The 16,881-nt window shown below is 48.7% G+C and overlaps 1 protein-coding gene and 1 long non-coding RNA gene across 7 annotated transcripts in view; one reads left to right on the top strand and one right to left on the bottom strand.

The window, feature by feature from the left end:
* Positions 1–1,387: 1,387 nt before the first annotated feature.
* The window catches only part of LOC138748474 (uncharacterized), a 17,968-nt gene continuing 2,474 nt past the window's right edge, over positions 1,388–16,881 (bottom strand). The window contains exons 2-3 of the long non-coding RNA XR_011348052.1: positions 10,160–12,421; positions 1,388–1,732 (exon numbers count right to left, since the gene is read on the bottom strand). This is a non-coding gene — a long non-coding RNA (uncharacterized lncRNA). The remainder of the gene's footprint in view (positions 1,733–10,159; positions 12,422–16,881) is intronic.
* Positions 1,970–12,607, top strand: LOC138748472 (WD repeat-containing protein 20-like). 6 transcript variants are annotated; one of them, XM_069908740.1, is made up of 5 exons: positions 1,972–2,273; positions 4,240–4,422; positions 6,533–7,765; positions 8,997–9,051; positions 11,560–12,607. In XM_069908740.1, exons 1-4 carry the CDS (start codon positions 2,022–2,024, stop codon positions 9,030–9,032), a joined length of 1,704 nt encoding a protein of 567 aa, XP_069764841.1. In that variant the 5' UTR covers positions 1,972–2,021; the 3' UTR covers positions 9,033–9,051; positions 11,560–12,607. The 6 variants fall into 6 exon arrangements, with proteins under 6 accessions (XP_069764844.1, XP_069764845.1, XP_069764841.1 ...); XM_069908741.1 differs by lacking the exon at positions 8,997–9,051 and having other exon boundaries at positions 1,973–2,273; positions 6,533–7,757; XM_069908739.1 differs by lacking the exon at positions 8,997–9,051 and having other exon boundaries at positions 1,973–2,273.

The raw sequence follows: 16,881 nt of genomic DNA, 5'->3' as shown, positions 1-16,881 counted from the left end.
CCCCGGGAGGGAGGAAACCCACGCAGACACGGGGGGAATGTACAAACTCCTTACAGACAGTGTGGGATTCGAATCCGGGTCACTGGTGTTGAGCTAACCGTGCCGGCCGCATATATAGCCAGTGTTTCGGGCTTGAGAGGTATAGAATGCTTTACTGATTCTTCGTTGAAGAGGAAAGCTTTGAGCCTGAGTTCCAAGTCATGCTCGCCTCATTCTCTGAAGCACTCAGCAACCATAAAGCACGATCTCGGCTCAAATGCATGGCACTGAACTCCGATCGTGGAGATTCAAGTTGAGGCTCTCTGTAAAATCGTACTTTTGGATCCACTTCTCAGCAGGGGTAGTCCTTGATAATGAAATCCACTGTTGTCTTTGATAATCCAGCGCAGCCTGTGACCACCTGTGGAAGAAACTGTTTGAACGTCAAGATCCCAAACCTGGTAAAACCCAGTTAGGGAGCCTGGAGGAGATGAAACGAGGTTCTGCAGATGCTGAGATTGTAGTAAATGCTGGAGGCACTTAACCAGTCTTTCAGCATCTGTAGGAGACAAAGGCCTGAGCCCTTCTTCTAGGAATAAGCAGAATAAACCAGAAGCAGGAAATCTCAGACTAGAGATAGTGTGGCTCAGGGAAGAGTCCAGACCAACAAAAGGCGATAATTGGCTATGATGAGGGGGAAGGTGAGAACTGATAAAAGGAGACGGAAAAGGGAAGGACAGAGCTGGGGAAAAGTTAACAAGCAGGAGGGAGTTTAATGGAAACTGGAGGAGTCGTTATTGCCGTCCAGTTGGAGGAAGATGAGGTGTGGTTCCTCCAATTTACGGGTGGACTCAGTCTGGCCATGCAGGAGACCATGGATAGACAAGTCAGGAAGGGAATGGGATGGGGAATTAAAGGGGTGGACACTGGGAGATCCCCAGTATTGCGGCAGCAGAGCGATCCATGAAGTGACCTCCCAGTCTGTGCCCTGTCTCTCCAATGCAGAGGAGCCTTGCAGGAGATGGGCACCATCAGCAGACACTTCCAGGCATGGGTCGACCCCACTGAGACTGTCTGCAAAATCCTCCACTGGATATCATCAGCGCTCTCCTCTGAAACACTGTCATACCCAGCAGTGAGATCCTAATGACACCTCTGTCACCAAAGTTGAACTGGTGTTGCCAGCATCAGACTCCCCAGAAATGGCATTCTCTTCCGAGCTCTGGAGTGGGAGGGTACTACAGGGAAAAGATTCAAGGTCTCCTGGAAAATGTGGAGCATCCCCACTGCTGACAATTTCAGGCCTGTAACCGCTTGAAGTGGAAAAGAGGGAAAAATGTGCTGCCACCGACTTAATCGAGGTCAACAAGATTCTGAGAGGCATCTCAGGGTGGTCAGTCTGCATCCGTTTCCATTGGAGAAACAATTTTTTTATTGAATTTAGCATGTTTAATCACATAATGACGCTGATACATTGCGTTAGTTCAACTGACCTAAAAATGTTTTGCCACTGATTTTCATTTGTACTCAGCATCTGATGCCTCTCATGTCAGTGTCCAACAATAGCCGCTGGCACTGATGGATTTCATGGTCATGGTTTCCTGGTGACACCTTTCACCCTGTTCGTCACTGACGGCACCAAGATCAGTGGGGAAGGAGTCCAAGTGTGAATGCAGAGAATGAATTTTGAATGATGTGTCGCACTTCATGGTTTTCTCTGCTTGAAGTGGACTTACAATATGACAGGAAATATCTAAGAAAAATGGGACAAGATAGCAAAATGTTAAGATAATTTTTGTGATCAGCAGCCCAAAATCCATAAAATGGACCCAAAAGTGTTCAGGAAGCAAAAATCTTTGTTGGCCAAAGTGATTCAGGCTGGGATCTGCAGAGAACTGGAGAGATGCGCTGAGGCGAACGGTGGCGCTGTCGCCGGCGGCCGGGGAGGAGGGTGGCGCTGTCGCCGGCGGCCGGGGAGGAGGGTGGCGCTGTCGCCGGAGGTCGGGCCAAAGCGGGGCGTGGGCGGGCGGCGCCGGCGGAAGATGGCGGCCGAGACCGGGGGCAAGGAGTTAAACGAGGTGAAGTCGCTGTTCCGCACCCGGGAGGGCGCCTACCAGCTGCTGAGCCTGGCGGAGTACAGCCGCCCCAGCCGCCTACCCCTCAGCACCGCGCAGGGCACCCACCCCGTGCGGGTGTCCGTGGTCACCATGCCCGGACCGGCCGGCAGCGGCGAGCGCATCTGCTTCAACGTGGGCCGCGAGCTCTACCTCTATCTGTACCGGGGGCCCAGGCAGGTGAGGCGGGGTCACGGGGGAGGGGAGCAGGGGAGAGGGGGGGGCAGGGGAGAGGGGGGGCAGGGGAGAGGGGGCAGGGGAGAGGGGGCAGGGGAGAGGGGGCAGGGGGCGGGGGCAGGGGGCGGGGGCAGGGAGGGGGGGCAGGGGGGCGGGGGCAGGGGGGCGGGGGCAGGGGGGCGGGGGCAGGGGGGCGGGGGCGGGGGCAGGGGGGCGGGGGCAGGGGGGCGGGGGCAGGGGGGCGGGGGCAGGGGGGCGGGGGCAGGGGAGCGGGGGCAGGGGTGAGGGCGCAGGGGTGGAGGGGAGGGGGCAGGGGTGGAGGGGAGGTCAATGAGGGCGGGGGCAAGGATGGAGGAGGAGAGGGGCAGGGCAGGATGTGGGGGTGGAGGGAGCAGGGGCAGTGATGGAACGCTCCAGGGTCGGCATGAACGGGCTGGGGCTGTGGGGACACCAAGCCCATTCTCCCTTCACAGTTGTCACGTGATGGAGGTCACACAAGGGGACATGGTATTCTTGAGGGGGGACAGCAAGGGTCAGGGGTGGAGGGTGTGTTGGGTGTATTTGGATAGTGTTAACGTGTATATATATATATATATACATAGTGTATGATGTACATTGTAGTATATGTGTGAATAGTGTATATGTATGTTACTATTTTATACACACACAAACCTGTATAAGTTGTATAAAGAAATAAGAGTGTGCTGCCTAAGTTTGGGCTCTAACTGGGGTGGTTCAGGTGCTGGGAGCATCTGCTGACAGGCCAATAATGTGGGGGTGAAGCATTTGTTAAAGTGCAGCAGGTTTTAAAAAAAAACCCACCTGAGTGGGTTTGAACTTGAAAGATGACTGTGCTTCCCACTGTGGAATTGCGCGAGGGTACTGGCAGGCATCATTAAGGGGAGAGTGAAGGCGAAAGGTGTGAATGGGGAACAAATCTGGAGGGGGGGAATATGTAAAGGCAGAATTATATGATTGCAAAAACAATGTGGAGTGAAATGAAGAGAGTGGGGGAAAAACTGAAGTCAGTGAGTCAGAAAGCATCTGGTGAAAGTTGTATCAAAATGCCAGAAATACTGACGACCTGGTTCGTGAATTACAACTGAGGAAGATAGGATTGGTAATATTTGTAGGACCAAAAGGCTATGTTCAGAACGTGTTTGGAGTTTTGAAGGTAAACAGTATTTAGAGTATGCTTATTTTTCAAATGGATGCAATTTACTCCTTATTTACAATTTCAACTTCCCATCTTGGCACCGACAGGTTAGAAGTAAACCAGAAGTCTGCATTGGCTGGAATCTAGTGTCATCCACATGGAGGAACTCAGCAGGTCTTGCAGCATCCATACAAAACAAAAGGCTATTGACATTTTGGGCCTGAGGAGTGTCGAAAAGTTGGGCAGACACCCGAGTAAAAAGGTGTGGGGGGAGGAGGAACACAGGCAAACAGGTGGGGGGGGGGGGGTGAAAAGTGATGGGGGAGAGAAAAGGAAGGGGGCAGATAGCAAATGAAGGGAGACAGGGATGAGGGGAAGGGGGAATAACAGAAATTGCCAGTCAATATTGATGCCATCTAACTGGAGGCTACTGAGAGAGAACGTAAGGTGCGGTTCCTCCAATTGAGGAACGTCATGACATCACCATGACCCAGGTTTGCTGCCTGTAAGGAATTTGTATGCTGTCCCCATGAATGTGTTGCTTTCCTCTGGGTGCTTGTTTCCTCCACCCTCCAGAATGTACGGGGGCTGTATGTTAATTGGGTGTAATTGGACAGCACGGGCTTGTGGGCCAGAAGGGCCTGTTGCTCTGTTTCTTTTGCTTTCAGTTGCGTGACTTGCTGAATTTCTCCAGCACATTTGTGTTATGTCAGGTTGGGTTCAACTAGTCAGTGACAGGTCGTAAAGTTTAATTGCTTGCGCTGAGATTCAGCACTGCCTTGACTAAAAGCAGGTCTTTTCTATTCTCCCCAGGCAGCAGACCTAAGTAAACCCATTGACAAGCGTATATACAAAGGGACGCAGCCCACCTGCCATGATTTTAACCAGTTTACTGCCACACCTGACAGTGTCTCGCTTGTAGTTGGCTTCTCCGCAGGTCAAGTCCAGTATCTGGATCCAATCAAGAAGGAAACCAGTAAATTGTTCAATGAAGAGGTAGTGTCTTTTTTTTGGTTTGGTTGCGAAGGGACCGACTTCTATTGATTCCTCTCCAGTGCAGTTTTTTTTAACCCCATGCCCACTCCTGCTTCTCCCAGTGGTCGTCCAATTCCTTATTTTAAATTATTTTTATAATAACTTCTTCTAACCATCTCACTGAATTAATTGCATGTGGGATGTTGGAGTTCATCTAGTTCTCAGCATCCAACTGAGCCACAAACCTGATCGTCTGGATTTTGGCAGGGTCGCTGCGAGCGAGCGATTTGCCAAATGTGGCTTTTGTTTTAGCTGTGGTGTGCTTTGAAATGTGTGGGAAATAATTTTTTTCCTAAATTTGAGAGTTGCACAAGAACTGAAAACAGTTGAGGTCCTTTCAGAGCGCAGAACTTATTTGGGTCAAGAAATTAGGAGGTATGAATGATGACTGGGAAGAGAAAATTAAGGAAAATACCAAGGCATTTGATCAGTATATTAAGAACAAGAGGGCAGGGCAGTTAGCATGACACTATCTCAGCACCAGAGACCTGGGTTCGAATCTGCCGCTGTCTGAAGGGCAGATTCTCCCCATGACCTGCGTGGGTTTTCTCCAGGTGCTCTGGTTTCCTCCCACCCTTCAAAGCATACTGGGGTTGAAGGTTAATTTGGGTGTAATTGGGCGGCACAGAATTGGCTTCAACCATGCTATAAATAAAGAGGGTATCCAGGAAAAGCAAAAGGGTCCCAGCCTGAAATGTTGATGTACGGTTTCTCTCTGAGTTGAGCCCATTAGGGACCAAAGTGGCAATCTGTGCATGGAGCTGGAAGATTTTGCTGAACTCTTAATTAATATGATTTATTCTGTAAGAAGAATCAGTTGCTCATTTCAGGGAGAGGACGGGGATATCAGAGTGTTACCATTAAAAAGATGGATGCCAAAATTGGGAAAAGCCCTCAGGGTCGAATGAATTATAGACCAGGTTGTCGTGGCAGGCAAGGATAGAATGAGATAGACAGGAGCAGATGGATGGTGTTCACCTGGATTTCCAGAAGGCGTTCCACAATGTGCTGCAGAAAAGACTTGTACAAAAAATAAGGATGAATGATGAGGAGAAATGATCGGTTAACTAATAGAAAGCAGAGAGTTGGGGTGCAGGGATGGTTTTCTGTGGTGGTGAGCGGGGTGCTGCAGGGGTCGATACTGGGCCCACAGCTGTTCGCAGAATACATAAACGATCTGGAAGGGGGGACAGAGTGTAGTGTATCTAGATTACTGATGATACTAAATTGAGTGGAAAAGCAAATTGTGTAGAGCATACGGAGAGGCTGCGGAGAGAAAGATATTGGGCAAGGATCTGGCAGATGGAGTGCAATGTTGGCAAATGAATTATAGACAAGGTTGTAGTGGCAGGCAAGGATAGAACGAGATAGACGGGAAGATCAAATTATTATTTAAATGGCAAGCCATGCAGAAGGACTAGGGAATGCTTGTGCATGAATTACAAACGGTTGGTTTGTAGGTGCAGCAGGCTGTCAAGACAAATGAAATGTTGGCCTTCATTGCTAGAGGGATTGAATTTAGGAGCAGGAAGGTTATGCTGCAACTGGACAAGGTCCTGGTGAGGCCGCATCTGGAGCACTGCATGCAATTCTGGTCTCCTTACTCCAGGAAGGATGGACTGGCTTTGGAGGAGGTTCACCAGGAATGAAGGGAGGAGAGATTGAGCCATCTGGGATTGTACTTGCTGGAATTAGAAGACTGAGAGGGGATCTTATAGAAACATAAAATAATGAAAGGCATCGGTAAGATTGAGGCAGGTAAGTTGTTCCCATGGGTAGAGAACACCAGAACTAGGGGACATAGGCTCAAGATCCAGGGTAGATTTGGGGGGGGGGGGATGGAAATGAGGAGAACTGCTTTTCCCAGAGGGTGGTGAAACTGGGGAATTTGCTGCCCATTGAAGCAGTGGATGCGACCTCAGTAAATGTATATAAGATATGGTTGGATAGATAAAGGCAGGTAAGAAGAGATGAGTTTGTCATCATATTGAATAACAGAGCAGGTTCGACAGGCCGGATGGCAGACTCTTGCTCCTTTTTCTTATGTTCTTATGTTCTTTCCCTGGTGCAGAGATTCATTGACAAGACCAAGGTGACCTGCTTGAAATGGATGCCTGAGTCCGAGAGCCTCTTCCTGGTGTCCCACACCAGTGGCAACCTCTACCTCTACAACGTGGAACAGCCATGCGGCACCACTGCCCCCCACTACCTGCCTCTGAAGCAGGGGCCCGGCTTTGCTGTGTACACCTGCAAGAGCAAGTCCAACCGCAACCCGCTGCTGAAGTGGTCAGTCGGAGAGGGTGCCCTCCACGAGTTCGCCTTTGCCCCTGACGGCAAGCATGTGGCGTGTGCCAGCCAGGATGGCAGCCTGCGGGTCTTCCACTTTGACTCCATGGTGCTGCACGGCGTAATGAAAAGCTACTTCGGGGGCTTGCTGTGTGTATGCTGGAGCCCAGATGGTCGGTACGTCGTGACAGGGGGCGAGGACGACCTGGTGACGGTCTGGTCCTTCTGGGACTGCCGGGTGATCGCGCGGGGTCACGGCCACAAGTCCTGGGTCAGTGTGGTGGCCTTTGACCCTTACACGAGTAGTGTTGATGGAAGCGAGCCACCAGAGTTCAGCGGCAGCGACGAGGACTTCCAGGAGGGTGTTCCATCGGTCCGCGGCCGCACCAACAGCACTTTATCCAGACTCTCCAAGCACAATTCTGGGGATGGCCGGGCCACTGGTGTAACCTACCGCTTCGGCTCCGTGGGGCAAGACACCCAGTTCTGCCTGTGGGACCTGACAGAAGATATCCTCTTCCCCCACCAGCCCCTCTCGCGGGCCCGGACGCACGCCAATGCGATGGGAACTGCGGTGCCCGGCTCCCCGAGCAGCGCCAGCCTCGCCAACTCCGCCCCACCTTCGCTCTCCCGGTCGAACAGCCTGCCGCACCCAGCCAACAGCAGGGGAAATGTGGAGGGCGGCGCTGCCTTTAGTATCAGCAAGTTTGCCACGCTGGCTAACCACGAGCGCAGGGATAAGTGTGGCGAGAAGGAGCACAAAAGGAACTACAGTGTCGGGCATGTCATCAGCAAGAGTAATGACAAGATCCACATGGTCTCCAGGATCAGACCCGAGTCAGCAAAGACTCTGGGGACCACTTTGTGCCCCCGCATAGATGAGGTGCCTTTGCTGGAGCCTCTCATCTGCAAAAAGATTGCACACGAAAGACTAACAGTGTTGATATTTTTGGAGGACTGCATCGTCACCGCCTGCCAAGAGGGCTTCATTTGCACATGGGCACGTCCAGGTAAAGTGGTGAGTATGGAGGCATGAGGACAGGTCAGAGATATCATCTCTGCAACCTCCTCCTGCCTTACAACCCCCAGTGCCTCCCCAGTTCTGGTTCCTTAGGCCCTCCTGATTTTCTGCACCCCACCATTGAATTTTCCAAGTCAAAGCACAATGCTGGAGAAACTCAGGTCAAACAGTGTACTCTAAAGAGCAATACATAACCAATGTTTCGTGCTTAAGCCCTTCATCAAGGTATGTTAAGATGTAGGGAGGCACCCGAACTGTTTGACCTGCTGGGTTTCTCCAGTATTGTGTTTTTACTTCAATCACAATGTCTGCAGACTTTCACATTTTATTACTGAATTTTCCCCATATCAAATCATTTTCACCTATGTTTCCCTCTCTTCCAAATCACTGGACTGCTTTCCGTGCCCCACTTTCCTTTTTACATTTAGACATACAGCACAGTAACAGGCCCTTCTGGCCCATGAGCCCGTGCTGCCCTATTACATCCAATTAACATACAAACCCGGTATGTTTTGAACGGTGGGAGGAAACCGGAGCCCCCAGTGGAAACCCGCACAGGGAGAAAGTAGAAATTCCTTACAGCATGGGGTTCAAATCCTGGTCCCGGATAGATAGTGTTGCACTAACTGCTCATCGTGCCATTCATTTTTTCTCCCCCTTTCCCACAACTCTACCCCCTCCTTTCTAGACCCATAACTATTTTCATCCCCCTCCTCTCCTTGTTCAACCCAAGTAGAAGCAGGTGCAATCTGCAATATTTAAAAGGCATTTAGACAAATACGATATTAGGAAAGGTTCAGAGGGGTATAGACTGAAAGTAGAGGAATAGCACAGGCTCAGGGAGACAACTTGGTCAGCATGAATAAGTTGGGCCAAGGGGCTTGTTTCCATACTATGACTCCGTGACTGTTGGTGGATGGGCCATTGAGCTGCCAAGGACAAAGACCCAGAATTTCAAAACTCTCCTCCTTTTACCATGCTGCTTTACAACTGCCCCTCCAACTTGGTTTAATATCTCTTCATACGACAGGGTGTGGGCACTTGGATGGCAGTGATCGTGTCATTGCATTAGAACATCAGGGTGCTACATTCCAACAAGTGACCTCTTCTCAAAATCACGCCACTTTGACCTACAATCACACCCAATTGACCTACAAGAACTGAGGTGGTGAAAGGCACTGTGTAAATATGTAATGTTGTGTAGTTATTGTTGATCACTTGATTACAGTTCAAAGTGTGTGTGACAGACCTATTGGCATTTTGAAAGAATCCTAGAGAACCAGGTAATTCACCCCTATTCATCTCGGGTCTCTGGGCTGTTCCATTGCTTTAGGATTTTAATTCTATCCTTGAAGCCTCTTTTGGGCAACAGTGAAAAGCTCTATACTGTGCGCTATGCAGGCAATACTGTAAAACCCCTTGGTATCTGGCGCATGGGGATAGGTAGATGGCAGATGAGAGAATTTTCTGGATGCTTGAGATGGTGAATGATTAGTGAACTAATGGCATGACGTGCCATTTTTAAACTTCCATGTTTTTAACCTATTTATTCTCTTCGAATTTTTTGCCGGTTCTATCCGTATGGGGGTACATAGGTGTTACAATAAAACAAAATGCAGGGTGAGGTATTACAATAAGCTTTAGAGTGCAGAATGCAGAGGAAAGTACAGTTAAAACATTGCAAGGAAATCATGTCTTATTATGAAGGGTCTGTTTCAGAGTCTGATAACAACCTATATGGTTAACATAACGGTTAGTGTTACAGCGCCAGAAATTGGGACTGGGGCTCAGATCCCGCGCTATCTGTAGGAGTTTGTATGACCTCGTAGTGTCTGCATGGGTTTCCTCCCACCCTCCAAAAAAATCATACAAGGGTTAATTGGGTGGCATGGGCTTGTGGGCTGAAAGGGCCTGGTACCATGATAGATGTTCAAATTTAAAACCGGAAAGAAAGCGACCTGGAATTTGGAGGTTCATGCTTGTGTACTTTCAACTAAATGGTGGGGGAAGGGGAGAGAACAGAGTATGGCTGGGATTAGATAGATCCTTTGATATGGTACTTCCCTGTGACAAGAGGAGATGGGATCTTGTCGGTGTAAACAGTTCTTTCCTGATTATTGTATGAAATGTTTTTTTAAATCGACCTTTCATCAGGGGTTCTGGGATTAAATAGATTATTTTAAAATAACAGTAAACACAAAGCTGGAGAAATTCAGCAGGTCAAACAGTGGACTTTATATAGCAAAGATAAAGATACATAACCAACATTTCAGGCTTGAGGCCTTCATCAAGTAACAGGTCGAGTATCCCTTCTCTGAAACACTTGGGACCTGACGTGTCGATATGATGCCACAAATGGAAAAATCACATAAAATAATGTTTAGTACTTACCAAAACAAATTGACCTCTGCTTATGAAAGACCACCTCCCCACCGTCTGACATCTCGCTGCCACCAGTGTCCGACACCTCTCCGACTATGGTCCCCGTTCCTGCCCAGGAGCCCGAGATCCCGCAACTTCCTTGATGCAGACGGCACCACACCTGATGTTGAGAATAGAGTCGCCGTCGCTGACTCCGGCTGCAAGCGACACTGAAAACTTGGACCCAGCTCCGTTTGGAATCTTCCCGGCCAGAAGCAAAGATTTGGGTTTTTTTTTTTAACTGTTATTGTAATCAAACTGGCACCAACAGAGCGTCAAAGCCCCACGTGGGCAAGTCAGGAGTTGAATTTCTTTTCACTCGTGCCGTCATGACGCCGCTAAAAACAATTTCAGTTTTGGATCTTTTCACTTTTCAGATCTTCAGATAAGAGGTTCTTGACATGTATGAGCAAAATGTAGGCAGGTGCCCGAACAACATGGTTGGGGGGGGGGAGAGGAAGGGGGAAGAGAGGAAGGGGGAAGAGCATAGGCCCACAGGTAGGAGGTAATAGGTGGATAAAAGAGGGAGGGTACACAAGCAAACAGGAGGAGGAGTGATTGGTCTGTGAATCGAGAGGGAAGGAGGTGGGAAGTGGGGGGGGGAAAGAAGACAAAGGGGTGGGGAAGAGAGGGAGTACGGGGAGTGGTCTAGCAGAAACCGTTGATGTTAATGCTATCCATTTGGAGAGGGCCCAGATGGAATATTAGGTGTTGCTCCTCCAATCTACGGGTGGCCTTGGATTGTCAGTACACAAGGCCACAGACAGACATGTCAGCACGGGAGTGGGGCACAAAATTGAAGTGGTTGGCCACTGGGCGATCCCTGTCACTGATGCGAACAGAGCGAAGGTGCTCAGTGAAGCGATCTCCCAGCCTGCATTCAAATGAAGGGCTTAGGCTCAAAACGTTGGTTATGTATCTATCTTTGCTATATAAAGGACCTTCAGTTACGGTGTCTACAGACTTTCGTGTCCCTTTATTTAAGATACCAAGGAGCATGGTAGAGAATTTGCAACTGTTTAGAAATTCTCCTTCAGTGATGTTGCATTTATGGGAAGCCTCTCAATGTGTGTGAGGGTTATCTGGAGATAACAACAGGAATCTTCAGCCAAGCAATTCCTGCAACCATTATCACCGTTCAGGCCTGATCTGGATTCATTCTTCCTGTGGTTTGCTCTCAAGGTGACTGTTCCTAACCAAAATCTGTTTTATTTTAAATTTCCAACACTGGTTGTAGGAAGATTTGTAGGGAAGAGTTAAGCATTAAGTGCTTTGTGCCATAACTCTAATTTTTAAATATGCACTCCTCCCTTCCACCTTTGTTATCGACTGAGTCATCCTAACCTCTGTGCGTCGGCTTTTTTTTCCAGGGTTTACTGTCGGCACAGAATCAGGGTAGTTCACCGAGTGGGACGGTGGTGTAACTGGAGTCTGCAGTGGAAGTGCATTCAGTTGTGTGCTGCCTGGAGCTCTGCCTGGATCTGGGCACCCGTGGGGATGTCGAAGGTGTGGCTGCCTGCTGCATCAGGAGTCCCTGCTCTTGGATGAGGAATGGCTGAGCTGACTGGTCACGAGCCAAAACGGACTCCTTTATTTATTAATAACGTTCAACACTAAATCCTGCCGTGGATTTGAACCTCAAATAACTTCTAATTTAAATGAAAATGTAACCCGGAGAGCAAAATCAGGAGCTTTATCAGTGTCTTACCACAGATAGATCATTATATATTGTGCACATTGACAAAGATTTGAAGAAACTAACAGGCAATCTGTGGTCTCGAATGTGAGAGCAGAGCCATACATATTCCACAAGAGTCAAGAATAGCATTTGATCCCAGATTTTGGAGACGATCATCTCTGATCTGGTGTGGAAACACCCTGAGCAATAGAAAGCTGAACAGAGCGACATGCTTCGCTACTGGTTGTAGAATGGGCAGTGTAGAGTTGATGGTCACTTTTTTAAAAAATTTGCACTTGATTAGATACTACATGAGTGAATTATGATGAAGTACACAGAGCCGTTATCCCTGACTATAAATATTGTACATGCAGTGATTTGCAAAAGATAACAACTGGCTGGTTTCACCTTTATTAAAATATTTAAAATGTTTCTAATACAGTAAAGTTGGCATTTCTTGTTCCACCCACTGGGCTGAGGGGAGAAGAGAGGCGATGTGCACTTTAGGCTACATTAACCTTTTGCTGACGATCTGAAAATGAGATGCTGGAAATCTGAAATTAAAAACAGTGTACCTGATTGCAAAACATTACTTTGGTTCTCTCTAACCGTCCCACTCTCTGTGACAGTCTTTCACTCAGAACTGGGCTTGAACTTTCATCGAGGTAGCCCAAGAATGGAAGGTTTTTTTTTACCAAAAATAGACTTTATTCACAATAAATTATTTACAGAGAAAAAAATGTTCAGAGTCTATTCTCATCCTTGCTTTCATATCTATACCTTCCCCTCACTGTACATTGTTACATTCAATTCTATTTACACCATTACTGCCATGGTGGCACCTTGTCGCTTCTTCCCCCCCCCCCACCACTGTTTGAGGGTCTCAGCCCCTCAATGGCTGGTAATGGGAGGACTCTTCCTTCACTACAACTCTCTCGTGTTGGCTGCCCCAAGGCCCAGTGTGTCCCTCACCATGTACTCCTGCAGCCTGGACTTGGCCTGGCTGGCGGAGAGAGGAGCCCTCCCCATCAGATCTTTCTTGTACAACTGGAAAATTACCCACAACACACATTGTCCTGGAGATAACTGGTGGGGTGGAGACGATCGCCCACCTCTTTGCTGAATACGAAGAATGTGCAGAGAAGAATACATAGGTCACGGATCATCCCCAGCAGTATAACAGAGGACTCTCTGATCTATGGGCTGTTCCCAGGGCTGCATACAGTCTGACATCCAGAACTCCTGGAAGCCCATCAGCTTGGTGAAAGACACACTTTGGTCTGCCCGACACCTGTTGGTTTTCCAGAACATGGAGATGTCGGTGAAGGAATGATGCCGACTGGCACTTAGCTGGATCGGAGTGGCATTTTCTGCTCTTCTGAGACACCAGTTGGGAGGAAGCTAAGCAAGGCCCTGGCCTGACAATTTCAGGTCCACTTTCGAGTTGCAAGGAGTAACTAAAGAATTTATTACACTAGTCACTTTTAAAAAAAACCACAGCTCCTGTAGAATCGACCAGCTGCATCTTTCAATCAACTAGGGCTCTGTGCTGATCTTACTATAACCTGAACTTGCCAGTGGCTCCCACTTCAGCAGCAGGAATGAGGATTTGGTGGATCACATTCATAATAATTTTGACTACAAACACTAAATCTCAAAACTGGGAATTCAATAATGCAGAAATTAGTTCCAGTGTTAACATGAAGGGTTTCTCCTCCTGCTTACTCAGTGGCACCAGGTGCTACTAGTTACAATTTCCTGAGAGGCATAGAATAGATGTAGATTTAGAACAGTCACAACTTTGTTGTTTTCATATTAACGATGCTTTTTAAATCTGATATAGAAGAAAACCAGTGCCATGAGTGTAGGGTTGGATGATGCCAAGTGTCAAAGACACTCATAATTACATAATACCGGAAGATACAGGATTAGAAGAAAACCATTCGGCCTGTCGAATCCACTCTGCCATTCCATCGTGAGCTGATCCATTCTCCCATTCCCCTGCTTTCTCCCCATAACCTTTGATACCCTGACTATTCAGATACTTAATGATCTGCCTTAAATACACCCAACGACCCGGCCTCCATAACCACCCGTGGTAGCAAATTCCAGAGGTTTACCACTCTCTGGCTAAAGAAATTCCTCCTTTTAAATGGGTGCCCGTCAATGCCCTGAAATTTGTCCTTGACTCTCCCTACCATGGGAAACCACTTTGCCACATCTATTCTGTCCAGGTTTTTCAACATTCAAAATGCTTCTATGAGGTCTCCCCTCAACTCCAAGAGCTGTCAAACGTTCCTCAAATGCTAATCCCTTCATTCCAGTAATCATTCTTGTGAATCTTCTCTGAACCCTCTCCAATGCCCACACATCCTTCCTTAAATAACGAGCCCAAAACTGTACCCAATACTCCATGTGAGGCCTCACCAGGGCCTTATAAAGCCTCAACCTCACATCCTTCTCTTCTATTCCTCTAGCTATGAATGCCAACACTGCATTCACCTTCGTCTCAACCAGGAGGTAAACCATTAGTGTATCCTGCATGAGACATCACAACTCACTTTGCACCTCGGAATTTTGAAATTTCCCTCCATCTACTTCTACCAAAGTTTATGGCCGTACACATCCCAACATTGCATTTAATTTGTCAATTCTTTGCCCATTCTCTAATACCAGTGGTTCTCAACCTTTTTTCCACTCACAAACCACCTTAAGAAATCCCTCACTAACCACAGAGCTCCGAAGGCAGGGGAGGCCAAACCGCGGCTCACAAGCCGCAAGTGGCTTTTTGACGTAATGTGCAGCTCACAGAGGTTGGCTGGAGGAGATAGCAGCGCACCCGAGTCCTGAAGCTGCCCCGGGACACTCTGTATCCCTGCAGCCAGACCAGAGCGTCCTGGGAGCCTGGGTTGTGTGACAAGAAGAGGGAGTGGGTAGAAGGGGAGTGGGTAGAGGAGGAGCGGCCCCTGCAGAGGAACAGAGCACTTTGTTGGGTTCTCGTCGCTTGGGCCGGACCACAGCAGAGCGCCGCCAAGGTGAGCGGTGAGGTAGGAGGTTCGGGCAAAGCTGAGGGTCCTCTGCAAAGGTTGGGAGCCAGGGTTGGCCAGGAGAGCTCCGATAAGGTACGGCCTGCTCCAGAGGTGGGTGTCTGTCCAGACACTCTGGCAGAGGGGGGAAAAGCAAGATGAAGGGAGATGGGAAGGAGAGGCTGGAGGGGGCCCCCAATGACAACCTCATCCAGGTGCCAAGCCAAGACAGAGCTGGAGCTAGTATCAGCAATGAAAGCCCTCTCAGTGGCCACGGGCAAGCCTTGGACCCACCGGATGGAGAGTCAGCACCAGGCAGCACAGTGGTTAGACTGCTCTACACCCCAGCCCAGAGGGGAGGGGAGGAAGAACCTAGCTGTGGGCCCCCTGGCCTTGCTCTGCCGCAGGAGACAGTTTTCCGCATCGTGCACTCGACTGTGGATGCTGTAAAGGTGCAGTTTTCTGCAGAGACCGGTGGCAGCAGCGTTCCCGAAGAGAACACATCATAAACAAGAGCAGGAGTCGACCATATGGCCCATCGAGCCTGTTCCCACATTCAGTGAGATCACAGATGATCTGGCCGTGGACCCAACTCCACCTTTCCCTCATAACCCTTAATTTCAAATGCTGAAAGGCTTGGAGAGAGTAGTTGTGACAACATTATTTCCCATGGGAGGGGAGTCTAGCACAAGAGGCCACAATTTCAGATTAAAAGGGCATCAATTTAAAACAAAGATGCGAAGAAATTCCTTCAGCCAGAGGATCATGAGTCTGTGGAACTTGTTGCCACAGGTGGCTGTGGAAGCGAGGTTGTGTGTATTTAAGGCAGAGATTGACAGGTATCTGTATTTGATTAGTCAGGGCATCAAGGGTTACAGGGAGAAAGTCAGGGAGTGGGGCTGAGTGGGAGGATGGATCAGCTCATGATTAGAACAGAACAGATTCAATGGGCCGACTGGCCTACTTCTGCTCCTATATCTTGTGATTTCCCTACGATGCAAAAATCTAACTTGCTGTATATTATATTTATTGAATGAGGCAGCCTCCTACTGCTTCCTTGGACAGAGATTGCCCCAGAAAATCAGACAGGATTTTGAAAATATTTGGTATAGATTTGGTACTTTTTGATAATTAAAACTGATATAATTTAGCAGTTTAAAACTACATACATGAATAAATATATAAAGTAAAAACACAATGCTGGAGAAACTCAGCAAGTCAAACAGCGTCCTTTATGTAGCAAGGATAAAAATACAGGACCGACGTATCAGGCTTGAGCCCTTCATCGAGGTTTGGAAAGGCGTTGGCAGGCACCCATATAAAAAGGTAAAGGGGGGAGTCATGGTCACAAAGGCAGGAGGTAATAGGTAGAGAAGGCATAGTGGCAAGCAAGGCAAAGAGGGATGGCTGGGTGAATAGAGAGGAAAGGGGGTGGAGAGCTGATGGGGGAAGGAAGGGAGGGGGAAAGGAGAGCAGGTTAGCAGAAATCGTAAAAGTCGACATTAATGCTATCTAGCTGGAGAGTGCCCAGACAGAAAATCCTTCAATTTGTGGGAGGTCTTGGTGGGACAGTGCGCGAGGTCATGGACAGACATTTGAGGAGAGTGTGACACAGAACTGAAATGGATGGCCACTGGAAGGTCTCTGTCACTGGTGCAGACAGAGCGAAGGTGCTCAGTGAAGTGATCTCCCAGTCTGTGCCCAGTTTCTCTGATGTAGAGAATGCCACAAAGGCGGCACTGGATGCAGTAAATCAGTCCTGCAGATACACAAGTGAAGTGTAATGGCCTGTTTGGGGCCCCAGAATGTGGTGAGGGAGAAGGTGTGAGCTAAAGTGTTGCACCTCCTGCAGCCACAGGGTGGGGGTGAATTGGTGGGGAGAGATGAGTGCATGTAGGAGTCACGGAGGGAGTGGTCCCTACAGCAGGCTGAGAGGAGAGGAGGGAGGGAAGATGTGTCTGGTCATGGGATCCTGTTCTAAGTGCTGG

Source organism: Narcine bancroftii, chromosome 13 (genome assembly GCF_036971445.1).
Source record: "Narcine bancroftii isolate sNarBan1 chromosome 13, sNarBan1.hap1, whole genome shotgun sequence".
NCBI classification, from domain to species: Eukaryota; Metazoa; Chordata; class Chondrichthyes; order Torpediniformes; family Narcinidae; genus Narcine; species Narcine bancroftii.
The sequence above is the reverse complement of the archived record's forward strand: the minus strand, read 5'-3'. Positions and strand labels throughout refer to the sequence as shown.